Genomic DNA, 17,245 nt, shown 5'->3' with positions numbered 1-17,245 from the left:
TCCACGCACCCTGGATTATAGAAGCATCTCAATGGAGTGGGTTTCCTTCTCAGTTTTACTTTATGCATCAAAAACCCTTCTGAGCTGGGAGCTAGTGGCTCACACTTATAATCCTAGCTACTTTAGGAAGCTGAGATCTGAGGATCATCATTGGAAGCCAGCCCAAATAGAGAAGTCCTTAAGAGGGCTGGGAAGGTGGCTCAGTGGTAGAGTGCTTGCCTTGCATTCCTGAGGCCCTGGGTTCGATTTCTCAGCACCACATAAGCAAAAAGAAAAAAGCCGGAAGTAGCACTGTGGCTCAAGTGGTAGAGCCCTAGCCTTGAGCTGAAGAGCTGAGGGACAGCCCCCAGGCCCAGAGTTCAGGCTCCACGACCGGACCCAAAAAAAAAAAAATCTGAAATAATTAGAAACAAAGGAACATGATGAGAAGTCCTTGAGACTTTTATCTCCAATTAACCAGCTCAAGAGGTAGAGTGCCAGCCTTGAATGAAAATGCTAAAGTACACACACACACACACACACACACACAAGTAGACCCTTCTGAGAAGGTGTCCTTGAGTCCTTGAGAATCAGCTAATTGCCAGAGGAGTCCATGGTGCCAAGAACAGGTTAAGCAGCTTGTGCTGGGCAGTGCTGTCAAACGTGCCAAATGGCTTCTTTCTACCCAACTGCCATCTCCAAGATGACACCTGAAAACTCTCCAGGGCTATGCCTGTGAAGCTCCAGAGGGCGTGCCCTGTGCCTCACCGGAGTCCCCTCCTGCTAGTGATGTTGTCGTGGACAGTTACCCTTAGGGGAATCTTTCATACCCCTTCTTACAAAGATTGGGACTGTACCGTGATTCCAAAGAGAAGTTCTAGAATCAAGAACCGTGAGTGGACTCACCCTATTCAGTCAAGGTCACCAACATATGATGTCACCAGCCAGACACACTGCCTGACCTCAGCACCAAAGGCCTATGGACTCAGCTCCCGGCTTCCCAAGATGGGTAAGGTCTCCATTCCTAGGCCTGCAAGAAGGGCATCACCAGGACAGCCTGGAGGAGAAGGCTAATTGGCATGCTCTTGGGGCCTCTCCCTGGCCTCCTGCTCTCAGTAGAGTGGCCCAGCATGTGGAAATTGACCCCTAAGGGGCCCAGGCATGAAAAGATGCTAACCCCAAAGATGTTCATCTTCCTCAGTGGCATTGCTGGTTTTATGTCCAGTGTATCACTGGACATGAGAAGGCAACTGCCAGTGCTTTCTCTTCTTCCCTCATGAGCTGAACCCCAGCAGTCTGCCGGCCCCAAGGCTTTCCATACCAAGTCGAGGAAGATACCCCCCACCCTTGTGGCTTGGGTCAGCAGCAGCACACAGCGGAATGCATGGGCTTTTTATGGATTGTCAATATTTAAACACCTTGCTGGGCCCTGGGGGCTCTGGATCTCAGCTGTCATCTATTTCAGGCCTCATTACACAGAACATTAAATGCTGTAACTTCTCATTTTCTCCACTGAAGCTCTCTGGCAAGACAATCCACAGGCGGGGGAGTGGCTTATGGAGGGTGTTAGGAGCCCAGGTTGTCAGGAAGAATAATACCCACGGGGTACTGCGCCAAGTCCCCTGTGGGTGCGCAGGGTGTGGTGCTCAGACACAGAGTCACATGGAGTTGAGACCCCATGATCCACATCTTCTGCTTGACCTAGCACCACCCCTTCCAGACAAACCTTCACCTGGCCTTCCAGAGACGGTGCACACACCAGTGCTGTCCAGCTACAAGACATGGCCCTTGAGCTGGAGCTCAGGCATCCAGGGTGACCTCTCCCTCTTTGGTGCCTGTCATCATTTTAACCCCTGTAGAATCTGTTGAAGAGCTCCCCCTGGCTGCCATATCCCGGGGCCATAAACCTAAGCAGTAGCTAATGAAACAAGGATCCAGTCAAGACACAGAGCTGTCTTGTTCCTGGAGACAGAGGTCACTGGATGTGGCCAAACATATGGCCATTGATTTCAACCAGGATAGCCAGCCCGGGCTCTCCTTTCTCTGGCTATCTGCAAGTCCTTCCACAGCCCTGTCGCCAAAGCTCTCCCAAAGGCAATTGCGGCTATGCAGTGGGTAGATGAGGGTGATTTATTTACACAAATGCTTCTGAGGCATTTTACTGTGTAGATCACAGAGCCTAATTTACATATTTACACAATAGACTGGAATGGCACTAAAGGAACTATAAATATACTTTCCTCTCCAAAGCAACCATGAAATACATATTTAGGACGCATGCAAGGCAGGAGAACATTGCACTGCTTTTTTCACAGATGATGCTGCTAAGCCTCCAAGTGAGGGATTGGGCCTGTCTGTTGCCAGTTCTCCTGGGAGTGTGTCTGGTCCCTCCCATTTGTTCTGTTCATTGCCAATCTTTGGCATTCGGAGTTTTCAATGGAAGTAGGAGGGAAATCAGTATTTTTGAAGCAAGCATGGTAGTGCATACCTATAATCTCAGTACTCAGGAGGCAGAAGCAAGAGAAGCAAGAGTTTGAGCCCAGACTGGGGTCTATGGTGAGACTGTCTTTCCAAAAAGAGAAAAGAATAAAGCCAGGTGCCGGTGGCTCACACCTGTAATCCTAGCTACTCAGGAGGCTAAGATCTGAGGATCACAGTTCAAAACCAGCCTGGGCAGTTAAGTCCTTGAGACTCTTATCTTCAATTAACCAACATAAACAACCAGATGTGGCGCCGTGTCTCAGTGGTAGAGTGGTAGCCTTGAGCTAAAGAGCTCAGGGACAGCGCCCAGGCCCAGAGTTCAAGCCTCATGACCCCCTCCTCCCCCAAAAAAGAAGAACAAAAATCCTATTTCCCACCCCCCTCACATGCACACATACACACACACACACACACACACACACACACACACACACCACTGAAGTCTTAATATTTGCAGAAGGTCCCAAGTCAACAGCTATGGCAGGTGAACCACAGCCAACGCTCTGCCTCGGGCCTCTGCCCTTGCTGGCCTCTTGTTTTTCTTGAGGCCATGTCTGTGGCCTTTGTCAGCCTGTGGGACCCACTCCTCTCTGGGATGGGTCCCCTTCACCTGCTGCCTCTGTATGATGACTTGCATTGCAGGCTGTCGCTTACCTTGAACGAGAACCAGATAGAAGGCATTTTTATTAGCAGCTGCATTTAGTTCTTGTGGTTAAGCTTCGCCTGTTCCACTTAAATTCCTCGCCTAGCTTGGCCATTTATACAAAGAGAAATAGCAGCATTTAAGAAATAAACAGCTGACAGCCTTCCATTTGCTCAGAGCTCCAGGCTGACAGTCAGGTTGTTGGTTGTGTGAGTTAGCGGAACCAGAAATCTCGGGCACTGAATGACAGTTTCATTCAGCATGGAGACCCTGTTTAATTATCCGTGAAATCAAACTTTTGTATTGGCATGGCGTTTGCCCTGATACCTGCAGCTCAGTCCTGGGTGTTGGGGGGATTCATCCAGCGATACCTGGCCTCCCCCCAGACCTGCTGCTCTGAGCTCAGTTCAGGAAGGAGGTGATTATGACTTGGGGCTTGTCAGGACAGCGCCTGTGAGCAGCTGCGCCTCTCCTGTCAGGGCAGGGAGACGCTGGCATGACACAGGAAAGCTGACTCATTCTGTCCACTGCCAACCAGACCGCTCTCCAATAGCAAAGCCTGTTTATACCAGAAGAGATGTCTGTGTTTAAATGGCTTCACTCCTAACCCGCCTCCCTCCCAAGGCTGCAGCAGCAGTGGCACTCACTGAGGAATATTTGCAAAGTCTTCATTTCCGTGGCTCCCCAGCTTTCTGAAGATCTCTGGTGGGATTTCTCCGGACAGCGTCTCCGTAATGGAAGTCTGGGAAAGCACTCCTTTCCACAGCCAGGAAGGGAGGGATGAAACTGGAGCTCATTGTACATTGTACGGACCTCCTGACTTTCCAGCACATTGATAGGACACTAGTCCAGCCTGGGGGTGGACCTCAGTCCAGGAAGTTTAGAGACAGACACCAGGAATCAATCAGTCATCCAGAGGATCAGTCACCCAGGAATCAGCTAGCCAAGAACCAATCATGTAGGGAATCAAACAGCCAGGGATTACCTAAAGATCATTCAGGGATCTGTCATCCAGGATCAGTCACTCAGGAGTCAGTCATCAGAGATCAATCACCTGGGGATCAGTCATGTAGGGATTGGTCATCTAAGGATAGTTATCAGAGGATCGACCACCAAGGGATCAGTTATCCAGAGATCAGTCAGCCTGAAAACAATCACTCAGGAATCAATCATCCAGGATGGTCCCTTAGGACAGTCATTCAGAGATCTGTGACCTGAGGATCAATCATTCATGGATCAATCACCTAGGGGATCAATCATCCAGCGATCATCAGGAATCAATCACCCAGGATCAGTCACTTAGGGCAATCATTCAGAGATCTGTGACCTGAAGATCAATTATTCATGGATCAATCACCCAGGGATCATCCAGAGATTATCCATGGATCTGATATCTAGGATAAGTCACTCAGGAATCAGTCATCCATCCAGGGTCTGTCACCTGAGGATCAGACATTCATGGATCAGTTACCCAGCAATCAACTATCCAGAGAGCAGTCAGCAAGGATCAATCACCAAAGGATGGATCATCAGAAGGTCAGCCACCCAGGCTTCACCCAGGGATCTGGCTCTGCAGAGCAGCAACTGTGCTCTTTTAGCCAATTCCTGGCTTTCTCAGGATGGTGATGCAGTGGCAAGCGGAGCAGAGGAGGAAGGCTGTGCTCCCCAGCATCTCAGTGGAGCGGAGTCTCCTGACCACCCCACCAGCGCTGAGTGCTAAGGATGCGGTTTTCTCTTGTGGAAGGACACAGTTGTCCTGTTGTCCTCCCCAGTGCTGACTGAGACGGAAGATCCAGGCGCTGGGGAATCTTCCTGGCGCATGGAAAATCAGTTGCACAAATCTCATTATTGCTAATAGTTCTGTAATGTTATTTTTCCTGCTAATTTGTATAGATACTTTTCTCCCTCATTGATTTATTGAGATATTTAACAGCATAATACAAATGAGAAAAACAATCCACAGTTGAGAAACAGAGCGCATACTCTGGCGGCTGCCAGGCCTTTTTCCCCCCTTACCCACTTGCAATTGTGGTGTAAATATTGCTATGGATAAATAGCCCAGTGAGTCACAACTGGAGTATAAAATGCTGAATATGCTAATTTGGGGAAGCCAGAATTAAGCAGAATAAAAATGTGAATTTTCTCCTGTTAACTCAGAACGAAATGATCTTGGTATGACTTTGCCCTCCCATTTTTGAGTGCGAATGGATTGCCAAATAAATCGTTCAGTGTTAGGATTCTATATCAATATTTCAAAATGTTTTTTTTTTAAAAAAAAAAAAAAAAAAAAAGCACCCAGTTCCTGGAACTGTGACAGGGTGCTTAAAATAAAGTATGGCCTTCAGGGGATGGTGAAGGAAAGAGGAGCAGCCAACCCCCACCCCCCCCATTCCCCACCCCCACCCCTCCCCCACCCTTGGCAGGAAAGTATTACAGAAGCAGTAATGCAGACTGAAGAGCTCATACAGAGTGCCCAGAGCTCTAGATTCTGGGTTCCTCATTTCAGTGGATTTAAACAATACCCAGTTTGCAAATCAGTATTTTTTTTTTTTGCAAGTCGGTATTTTTGTCTTTAGGCTTTTACAGCATTAAATTCTCTTTTTTATTATTTTTATTTTTGCCAGTTTGGGGGCTTGAACTCAGGTCATGGGCACTGTCCCTGAGCTCTTTTTTGCTCAAAGTTAGCACTATACCACTTTGAGCCACAGCACTACTTCCAGTTTTTGAATGGTCAATTGGAGATAAGAGTCTCGTGGGGACTTTCCTGTTTGAGCTGGCTTCATACTGCAATCCTCCCAAGTAGCTAGGATACAGGTGTGGGCCACCAGCATCCAGCATTAAATCACCTTTTTTAAGAAGGAAAGTAACAGTCCATAATTGCTTCAACATTAAAAGCCCTTGAAACAATGACTTGTTCAATTTTAATAAGCACTAAATAAAATGATAGTGGTCATTGCTTACTGAGGCCCTGAGAGAGGCCATGGAATGTAAAGATTGGTGTGTGAATGGATGGGTAGGTAGATAATAGATGTGTGGATGGGTAAGCAATGAGTAGATGAGTGGATAAGTGGATGGATAAATGAATGGGTGGGTAAGTGGGTGGGTGGATAAGTCAATGGATGGATGGGCTGGGCACTAGTGACTCAGGCCAGTCATCCTAGCTACTCATGTTTCAAAGCTAGCCTGGGCAAGAAAGTCCTAAGACTCTTATCTCCAATTAACCAACAAAAAACTGGAAATGGAGCTGAAATTCAAGTAGTAGAACACCAGGCTTCAGCAAAAAAGCTAAGGAACACTGCCCAGGCCCTTAGGTCAAGCCCTAGTAGGAGCACATGTGCACGCATGTGCATACACACACACACACACACACACACACACACACACACACACGCACAGTGGATGGATGAATGAATGGGAAAAAGGGAGGGAGGAAGGGAAAGAGGGTGGAGGGAAGGAGAGTGATATTTATTGAACTCTTACAAAATTCAAGAGCCTTTCCAGGCACCAGTGGGTCATGTCTGTAATCCTAACTACTCAGGAGGTTGAGATCTGAGGATCAGGGTTCAAAGCAAGCTCAGGCAAGAAAGTCGGTGAGACTCTTTTTTTTTTTTGGGTCCAGTCATGGGGCCTGAACTCTGAGCATGGGTGCTGTCCCTCAGCTCTTCAGCTCAAGGCTAGTGCTCTACCACTTGAGCCATAGCACCACTTCCGGCTTTTTTTTTCTGCTTATGTGGTGCTGAGGAATCGAACCCAGGGCCTCAGGCATGCAAGGCAAGCGCTCTACCACTGAGCCACCTTCTCAGCCCTCGGTGAGACTCTTATCTCCAATTAACTACTAGAAAACCAGAAGTGGCGCTGTGGCTCAAGTGGTAGAACACTCGACTTGAGCTGAAGAGCTGAGGGACAGTGTCCAGGCCCAGAGTTCAAGCCCCGCCCCCAACCAAAAAAAGAAAAAATTCAAGAGCCTTACATGAATACAGATGTGACCCCCATGGAGGAAGAGAAGTAAAGGGGCACGCCAGCCTGCTCCCAATGTCCTTATGCAAAATTCACATACGAAGATATATACCACTTCAACAACCAGTCTGTGTGTGAACCTTAATAGTTTAGGTAGGGGGAAGAAAAGCACTTTTAAGTTATGACTTGCCACTTTGACGTTAATCCTGTGATGGGTGTCTTGATGAGAACTGACTGTAAGTGTAAATATTTTGACTTCATTTATCTGCCTGTGCCTTTAAAATCACTCACATCTACTCCTTCATTAACCTGTGCCTATAAGGACTTCCACTGGGGTGAACTCTTAAGTCCTTTGCAAATAGTGTCTTCCACCCAGGCACATTTCCTCCCGTTTATGGTAGACTTACCTGTCCCTGTGCTCACACTGAGGTGTGGGATCTGAGGCTCACGTTGCCTTCAGGCCCCATAAAGCTGTCAGCACATGCTCATGCATATTCAGATAGCTCTTCCTCCCCACGTCTCCTGCTTTTCAAAGTATCACGTACCTGCGACTATAAAAGAAAATATAATTTGTGAAGGATTGCTACTTCAAATGAACACTTTGGGCTCAGAGCCTACCTTTTAGCAAACAGCCTCCTCAGGGAGCAAATTTATACTTGATTTTACAAACACTCGTGTTGTGCTTACTATGTGTGAAACACTGCTGTAAGCACTATGTAAACAAAAGACGTGTTTAATCCTCAAAGCAAACCTACAGTATAGATGCATTGTTAACATTGTGCTGCAGATGAGGCCCAGAGAGGTTCAGGACTCTGCCTGAGGTCACACAGGTCATGAGCAGAGTAAGCCCTGTACCAGGGCTGTGTACCTCCATATTCTGTCTGATCCACAGCCAGGGTGTTGTGAAGTCTTTAGTTTTGTTGTTATGTTGATGATCTTATTACTTGTTTGCTCTAGGGACCTCATCTAAGAGAGTCTCCCAGTGTGTGGCCTTTTGTGTCAGGTTTAATTTCCTTAGTGCTTGGAGTCTTCAGGGCTCATCCCTGCTGTGTTTGACATGTCAAAAAGGTCAAAATGTCCTTTCTTGCCAGGCACTGGTGGCTCGTGCCTGTAATCCCAGCTACTCAGGAGGCTGAGATCTGAGGATCACAGTTCAAAGCCAGCCCCGGGCAGGAAACTCCGTGAGACTGTTATCTCCAAATAATAATTGGAAAACCGGAAGTGGCATTGTGATTCAAGTGGTAGAGTGCTCCCCTTGAGCTGAGGGACAGCACCCAGAGTTCAAGCCCCACGACCAACAACAAAAAAAAAAGTCCTTTCTTTATAAGCCTATGTCATATTCCCTTGTGGACATACTCCATGTTTTAGTTTGTCGATCCATGAACACTTAAAATTGTTTCCGCCGGCACCGATGGCTCACACCTGTAATCCTAGCTACTCAGGAGGCTGAGATCTGAGGATCGAGGTTCAAAGCCAGCCCCGGCAGGAAAGTCCCTGAAAATCTTATCTCCAATAAACCACCAGAAAACCACAAGTGGTGCTGTAGCTCAAGTGGTAGAGCGCTAGTCTTGAGCTGAAGAGCTGAGGGACAGCGCCCAGGCCCAGAGTTCAAGCTCCATGACCAACAAAAAAAAAAAAAAAAATTGAACAAGGACGCAAGCTCCAGGTAGCAGGGCTGGTATCTGGGAGGAGAACCAGCCTGACCTCCAATGTGCTTCCCTTTGCAGATGAAGGTTTGTGGGACATGTTTGTGAAGGACATTCCCCGGAGCACCACTTCCTACACCGTTGGCCTGGACAAGCTGCGGCAAGGGGTGACCTACGAGTTTCGGGTGGTGGCTGTGAACAAGGCCGGCTATGGGGAGCCCAGCAGCCCTTCCACAGCAGTGTCAGGTAGGGGCCCTTCCAGGGCACTAGAGAGGAACAGCCTCTTTTTTTCCACAGGAAGAAGGGGTAATTAGACCCATGCATCTACCATCTGCTCATCCATCCATCCACCCATCCACCCATCCATCCATTCATCCATCCACCCACCCATCCATCCATCTACCCATCCATCTACTCATCCATCCACCCATACACACGTACATACATACATACACATACATACATACACACGTACATCATATATCAGTGCATCAGTGAGAGGAGAGGGCAGTGCTAAATTTTGGCCAGGCACTCCCCAGTCTCAAGCTGCTAGGGAAGCGACACAGAGAGTGTGGTTAGGGGGTCTCTGTGGTGTGGCCAGTGCCAAGAAGAACTCAGACTTCAGAGCCACCCCCAGTGTCACCTGTGATGACACCTTACAGGCAGGTTGAGAGTCCCGGCCACCTTGTGATTTTTTTTACTGTAGATCTTCATTTTTTATGAAGTCTGAGACATATGCCAGAGTGAGTGGGAACAGTGTGAGGCCAGCATTACCCCTTTGAGAAGACAGTGAGCAGAGTCCAGTGAGTTTGTAATAAATGAAAATTAGGAAAAATAAAGCTGAGCTCCAGTGGCTCATGCCTGTCATTCTGGCTACTCAGGAGCTTGAGATCTGAAGATCAAGTTCAAAGCCAGCCCAGGCAGGAAAGTCTATGAGACTCTCCAATTAAACATCAAAAAGCCAGAAGTGGAGCCGTGGCTCAGGTGAGACAGCACCAGCCTTGCGTGAAAAAGCTCAGGGACAGTGCCAGTTCTAGCCCCAGTACCAAGGGAGACGGGAAAGAGAGAGAGAGAGGAGGAAGAATGGGAGGAAGGAGAGGGAGAGAGAAAAAAAAGAAGAGGGAGGGAGGAAGAGAGAAAGAAAGGAAGGGGAAGGAGAGAGAAAAAAGAGAGAGGGAGAGAGGGAAGGAAGAAAAGAAGGGGAGAGGGTAGGAGTGAGGGAGAGAGCAAAAGAAAATAATTAGGGTAACATTGTCCAAAAAGGAATATACTCTTTACCTGAAACTATAACCCCTCCGTTCATCAGAGGGGTTTAAAAACGTTTTAAAAAAAGAAAAGAATTTGAAATAATGATAGCAATACTCATTTGCTTATTTTTTTAATTTAAATGTGCCCCAAATGGCACAGAGCAGGGTCAGGAGCCCCCAGCACCCATCTCCCAGATCACTGGTTGATGAATCACTTTATTAGTTCTGTATGGAAAAGTCACGCAAAGCCATTCCAGAGCCACGTGACTAAGTCCACAGGCACAGCTGATGGCAGAGTGGCTCAGTGGTTGTGCCCAGTCCCTTCCTGGGCGTCGTGTCTTGGCATGTCTCTGAGATCTTGCATCCAGAGCTGCCCAGCCTCCACCATCACCCACTGGCCTAGCCTCAAGATGCCAGCTATACCATGGGGGTCCTTTCCCACAGTGAGCAGCCCACAGGCCAGGTCCACAGCCGGACCTGCTTCTATGCCCTGTGGGCAGAAGGTGGGGGGGGGGGGGGTAAGCTGGGATGTGTCAGCCTTCTTAGATGACGTATGGAAGACACAGCCTAAAAACCCGCTTCTATCTTCTAGATTCAAAATACTATCATCACCTAAGAACCCTGTGGTGTAACATTATCCAAAGCCAATTTCCCACTTTCTTTATCCATCCAGTGAGATGGTTAACACCAGGTAGATGCGCTTTCTGTGGTTTGGGCCACTGGAGGCAGCCCTGGGCTTTCCTGTGAGAGGCTCTGTGGTGGAGGGCCCCCTCCCATGCCAGAGCCAGGTCTCCCACAGAGAAGCACCTGAAAAGCACAGAGGGGGCCCCAGGGCTACTGGGCACCCACTGAGAAGCTATTTCCCATTTTTCTGTTCTTACTAAAGAGAAGAAAAGCGAAGGAAGAGTCTGCTTTTGCCAAAGCAGCTTTTACACGAAACCCTTTCTCAACTCCGTTTTTCTAAAGGCGCAAAATACATAAAGCACAGTCCTGCCTGGAAGCCAGGGCTCCAGTCAGATAGAGGAAGCTCACAGGTAGACAGCTGACAGAACTGGGGAGTGCCCACAGGTGACAGCAGGGCGAGATGGGATCCCAGGACCTCAAGGGTAGTACATGCTTATAATCCCAGCTACTGGGAAGCAGAGATAGGAAGACTGCAATCTGAGACCCGCTCAAACCAAAGCTTAAGATCCTATCTGAAAAGCAAACTAGCCAGCCGGTGGCTCACACCTATAATCCCAGCTACTCAGAAAGCTGAGCTCTTGAGGATTAAGGTTCAAAGCCAGCCCAGGCAGGAAAGTCCCTGAGACTCCTATCTCCAATTAACCTCCAGAAGACCGGAAGTGGAGCTGTGGCTCAAGTGGTAGCGTATTCACCTTGAGCTGAAGAGCTCAGGGACAGTGCCCAGAGTCCAAGCCCCACAACCAACAAAAAAAAAAATACAAAGTAAAGCAAAAATTGACTGGAGCTGTGGCTCAAGTGACACACTGTTCATCTACTCAGCACAAAGCCTGGACTTCAGTCCCCAGTACTGCAAAAGGAGCGAGGAGGCACCGGAAGGTGCTGCTAGCGGCAGGCAAGCTCAGTGTCCTCAGCAGGTCCCCAGGGGTGATGCAAGGTGGGTGTGAGGAGAGTTGGGTTGCTGTGGTGTGGGTAAGAAGTGGTGAAGGTGGTGACGGAGGACGGGCTGGCTGGGGAAGCCCCCAGGAGAGCTCACGTCATCCTAGGCAAGATGCCAGCGGATCGGCAGGGCCAGGATTTATAGATCTCCAGGCCCGGAGGAGCTGACTGTATAGAAAAAGTCAGGGGAGGGAGGAGGAGGGTGGCTGTGGCTGCATCCCCAGCCCACCCTCAGCACCCGGGTGGCCTTTCCCACAGCTCAAGTAGAAGCCCCATTCTACGAGGAGTGGTGGTTCCTGCTGGTGATGGCGCTGTCCAGCCTGCTCATCATCCTGCTCGTCGTGTTCGCCCTGGTCCTGCACGGGCAGCACAAGAAGTACAAGAACTGCGGCGCAGGTATGTCGGCCTCCATGCTGGCCCGGAGTGGGGTTCAGCCTTTGCTTTTCTCTCCTGGAACAGGCAGTGTCCCCATTTGCCTATCTGGGAAAAAAGCAAGCCTAGGTGAGACTCGGGAAGAACCAAACAGCCAGAGAGCTGCTGAGCGGCTCCAGCCCCCATGAAAGCTGTGGGGGTTGGAGTCGCTCGCATCCCTGAGACTCCGGTCCTCCTCCACACCCTGGCTCAGACGCTCTAGTGTTTTAAACACAATCAGACAGAAGAGCATCAAACAGGTGAAGTATACCAGCTACTCAAGTGCGAATGACAAGGCCCTCCCCAGGTATTTTCGGGTGCCCCAGAGAGTATGGCAGCCCTGTGGTGGGCTCACAGCCCCCTCTCTCCTGGCTTCAACCTCCCTTAAGGTCTCCCTGACGCAGCTCCAGCCCTCCAAGGGCTGGCTGGCGCTCACAGCACAAGCTCCACATCTGGCAAAGGGCAGGGTAAACATCTGCTCACCAAATCGCCGTCTTTAGGGAAGTGAACCAAGTGGACATGCGCATGTGCCAGTCAGAAGCAGCCAGCACAGCAGCCGCCTCTGGGTGGAGAGCAGACAGGGAAGGTACGGAGGAAGGTCCTGTGGTATGGTCATATTCATCGTCTGGGCAGGATTTTTCTCAGGTTTCCAGGTCAGCTGGCTGGCCTTTGTAGAAAGACAACCCCCGCCCACCCCCTACACACACACTTCCCCACCCCCTAAGGCCCTATTAAAGAAGAACCCTATGGGGTGCCAGGAGGCCCCTGGAATCTCCCCCATCCACTGTAGGGTTAATAAAAATGCCTGACCATTCGCTTTGGTGTAATGTTCAGTAATTCATCCCTCGAAGAAAGGATTTATCCTTTTTTTCTGTATAAATTCACTTCTAACAAGTGTTCATAAAATCAGATTTTATTCCTGCGGGATTTGCAATGTATGAATGGCATGTCATTTCACTGAGTTAATACCATTATGGAATCCTATGTGTGGTGCATAGAAAATCTCTCCACTTTCCAGCCTCTGTTTCTCCATCTGCGGAGGGGGGTTTGGGTGGATGACAGACTTGAGAAAAGACAGGTCAGACCCACCGCTGCCGTTGCCACCTTGCCCTGAAGTATTAATTTAACCTCATAATTGAAGCCGAGGAGGGAGCATGCTGGCCTTCCCATAAGCCCCTGCAGGTCCCTTCCCGTGCTTCCCCAGGCCCCAGCCTTCTGGGCTGAATGCCTTTCTGACTGTGGTTCCCACCTGCCGGCACACCGCTGCGCACACACGAACCCCACCAGGCAGGGTCATCTCCCACTCACAGCTCAATGTCTGTCAGCGCTGGTTGAACACCATCAGAGTATGTTGGTTCATGGAGGGGACTGGATCCCCATCAGAGAGGTTTCACTGGCATGGGGTGGGGGAGGTGGGGTGGCAAGGTGGACTCTGTCCCAGGGGAACTGATTAGTAAGGATCATAGGTCACAAAGCCCCTCCCTCCAAGAGCATCTTGTCCAGTGAGGAGAGGGAGAGAACAGATTCTAAGAAGCAGCCAAAGTGGGGTGCAGAACATTGATCAAAACGAACTAAGCAACTCAGTGGCAGTGGTGGGAGGGAGGGAATGAGCGGGAAAGAGGGAACAGCTGACACTAAGCAAAAGGAAAGGAATGTACATATCACCTGATGTGGAAGAAATAACTGTATTGTCAAAGCTCATAGAACTCATAAACTTTATAGACCATGATAGACAGCCCCATGAAGGTTAGAATGTGTCTGTGACTTTAACTAAGCATCACTATCCCACATACTGTGAAATTTGTGAAATTATGTAATCACTTAATCACAATAAAGAATTTGTCAAAAAAAAAAAAAAGTCCCCAGAGAGTGGCATGGGGGGCAGGTAGTAACACCAGTGTGCCGACACAGAGGGAGGAAGCCCAAAAGGAGCCCTCTGGTCATGGGACACTTGCTGTAGTCCATTTTTTTTCTTTTATTATCTTTTTTGTTGGTTGGGGGGGCTTGAACTCAGGGGCTGGGTGCTGTCCCTGAGCTCTTTTGCTCAAGGCTAGCACTCTACCACTTTGAGCCACAACTCTATATCAGTTTTTTGAGTGGTTAATTGGAGATAAGAGTCTCGCAGGGACTTTTCTGCCCAAGCTGGCTTCAAACTGTGATCCTCAGATCGCAGCCTCCTGAATAGCTCGGATTACCAGCATGAGCCACCAATGCCCAGCTCCTATAGTCCATTTTCTATTGGTAACAAATGCCACTGAATAGGTACAGAATAGGAAAGGGAGCCTCTCCCCGGTCAAGTGGGGATGTTGGCAAGGGCCTTCTTGCTGGCAGAGTCTGAGGCCAGGCAGAAGATCACTTGGCAGAGAGAGAAAAAGTGTGCCAGGGACCCAGCCAAATGGGCTTTTGGAGCAGATCAGCACTGCTAATCTCTAGGGATGCTCTATTAATTGGCCTGATGGAATGACCCTTCTCAGAGTCCCAGCCCACCTGACCACCCTGTGAACCTGACACCCCACCCCTCCTCCTGTGGCTCATGATGGGGATTGGATTTCAGTGTGTTTCCCAGGGGACTCACCAGATGCAAACCCCAGGCACATGTGAGTGGGTAGGATCTGGAGGACCCTAGATGGGAGGGAGAGGCCTTCCAGGCAGAGTGGGGGACACCAGCAGGGAAGTCAGGACAAGGCCTCCAAGGTGAAGGGGTTATGCCATGAAATAGCATCAGGCTGGGGTGCACAGAGCAGGCCAAGCCGAGGGACAACTCTGAGGATAGGCTTCTACTCCAGAGGAGATGGGAAGCCATTGCAGATAGAATGTGGCTTCTTACAGCTTTATTCAGCTCCTTTGCTAACATTTCAGAATGGTTTGGGGGAGTTTTTTGTTTGTTTTGCTTTGGTTTGGGGTTTTTGAAGGGGCTTGAACTCAGGACATTGGCACTACCCTTGTCTTTTCTCAAGGCTAGCTCTGTACCACTTGAACTACAGCTGCATTTACAACTTTTTGGTAGTTCATTGGAGATAAGAGTCTCACTGACTTTCCTGCCCAGGCTGGCTTTGAACCATAATCCTCGGATCTCAGTCTCCTGAGTAGCTAGAATGACAGGTGTAAATCATCAGCATCCAGCTTAGAATGTTTTTTTATATGTATTTGTAAATTTCCTTCTCAATAAGCTTACAATTCAGTGGTGGATTCACTGTCACCACTGTCCATCTGGGGTATTTCTGACACTCTATTCGAAAGGCACCCTTTCTTTACCTGTCACACCCACATAAATTTGCTTTTGTACTTCTTGTTTTGTTCCATGTCGGTAAGTTTTTCATCTTGAAGTATTTGACTTCTCTGGTGTTTAGTAAGTGTATGCATTCAGGTCACATTTTCATAAAATATTAGCAAGGATGCTAGTGTTTGGTGCACAAGAAACACTGAGCTCACACCTGTAATCCTAGCTACTAGGAGGCTGAGATCTAAGAACCAAGGTTCAAAGCAAGCCTCAGCAGGAAAGTCTGTGAGACTGTTATCTCCAGTTACACAGCAAAAATCTGGTGTCAGCCTAGAGCAAAAAAGCTAAGGGTCAGTGCCTAGACCCTAAGTTCAAGCCCCAACATATGCGCATGTGCGTGCGCACACGCACACACACACACACACACACAGAAATGCTAATTTGTCATTTTGCTCTGCTTGGGTTCCAGGTAAGGGCATCTCCACCATGGAAGAGTCTGTGACCCTGGACAATGGAGGGTTTGCTGCCCTGGAGCTCAACAGTCGCCACCTCAATGTCAAGAGCACCTTCTCCAAGAAGAACGGGACCAGGTAGGAGGCCATGGTGGGCCATGGTGGACTGAGCCAACCTGGGCTGGTATGGCTGAGGACTGACCCCAGTCCTGCCAGGAGGACCCCTGGTCCCCTGTGTACACCCCACCCAACCCCACCAGGCAGCTTTGGGTCTGGGAGCAGGCGCCCCAATAGCAGACAGCTTCAGACAGCCCCTGGAACACTTCCAGGGTTGAGAGAAGGGCCAGGACCTCAGAGGTAGTAAGGAATGCAGACAAGAATCATTGGCCGGGACTGGTGACTGATGCCTGTAATCCCAGTACCACAGGGCTTCATGAGGTAGTTCCAAGCCAGACAGAATTTTATCTCAAAGACACAACAAACAGAAAGGGTGCCTTTCCTACCTCTGTGCCCTTTCTTAGTTTCACCAGAAAGGAAAACTTCCTGTGACCCACTCAAAACCATCACCTACCTTTAGATCCACCCCCTCCAAGAGTCTGAGAAGGAAGAAAAACCAGACTTTGGAGGATGCTTTCCCAGGGAAGGAGTACTGGGGAGGGGGGTTCTCATGGGGCCAGCAGCACTGGGTGCCGTGGGGAGGGGGTGTCTCTCCCCACTGGGCTCCTGTTCATACTGTTTCTTACAAACACATGGGAAATCCAGATCCTCAGGACACTGCAGGCCAAAGGTCTCCACCACCACCACCTCCTTCACTGTGCTCAGTGCCCAGAGGTTCCACACTGCCCCTCCTGCTGGGGAGGCTCAAATTGTTTGAAGAGCACTGCCCCCCCCCCACCCCCTACCCCACCTCCGAACTGACTGAGCTGATCTCAGTCTTTGGAGACAGCAGGTTCCAAGCAGGTCTTCTGCGTGCAGCTGACGCTTTGCCTTCACCATTGGTGGCAAGTCCCAGGCAAAATAGTCTGCCAGCCCCCAATATGCCTCCCTTAGGACTGGAGGTAGGGGCTAGTGGAGCCCTGGCCATGTCCTCTCATGCCCCTTGTCTGTGGAGAGGCAACATTTTCCTCGTCTGACTTGGAAACATGAGAAGGCAATCACCAGTCCAGGCATGGTGATGCACACCTATAATCCCAGCAACATGGGAGCTGGAAATGGGAGGATCATGGTTTGAGGCCAGGCCAGGAAAAAATATAAAGTTCACAACACACCAGCCAGACACTGGTGGATCACACCTGTCATCCTAGCTACTCAGAAGGCTGAGATCTGAGGATCACAGTTCAAAGCCAGCCTGGGCAGGAAAGTCCATGAGATTCCTCTCCAATTAACCACCAAAAATCAGGAAATGGAGCTATGACTCAAGTGATAGAGAGCTAGCCTTGAGTAAAACAAAACAAAACAAAAAACATTAGCAACACCCCACTTCAAAAAATAAGCCGAGTATGGTGGGGCATATTTATAATCTCAGCCACACAGGAAGCTGAGTGAGGAAGGAAGAACACCAATGGAGGCCATCTGGGAGAGGAGGGCAA

The 17,245-nt window shown here is 49.3% G+C and overlaps 1 protein-coding gene across 1 annotated transcript in view; it reads left to right on the top strand.

The window, feature by feature from the left end:
- Nucleotides 1-17,245, top strand: part of Sdk1 (sidekick cell adhesion molecule 1) — an 836,641-nt gene that overhangs the window by 800,775 nt on the left and 18,621 nt on the right. The window contains exons 41-43 of the mRNA XM_042686840.1: nt 8,788-8,952; nt 11,832-11,969; nt 15,674-15,794. Of these exons, the coding sequence (XP_042542774.1) occupies nt 8,788-8,952; nt 11,832-11,969; nt 15,674-15,794 (424 nt within the window). The remainder of the gene's footprint in view (nt 1-8,787; nt 8,953-11,831; nt 11,970-15,673; nt 15,795-17,245) is intronic.

Source organism: Dipodomys spectabilis, unplaced genomic scaffold, assembly GCF_019054845.1.
Source record: "Dipodomys spectabilis isolate Male_0828 unplaced genomic scaffold, ASM1905484v1 ptg000098l, whole genome shotgun sequence".
Classification (NCBI taxonomy): domain Eukaryota; kingdom Metazoa; phylum Chordata; class Mammalia; order Rodentia; family Heteromyidae; genus Dipodomys; species Dipodomys spectabilis.
Note: the sequence above shows the minus strand (reverse complement) of the source record. Positions and strands in the feature narration are given on the sequence as shown.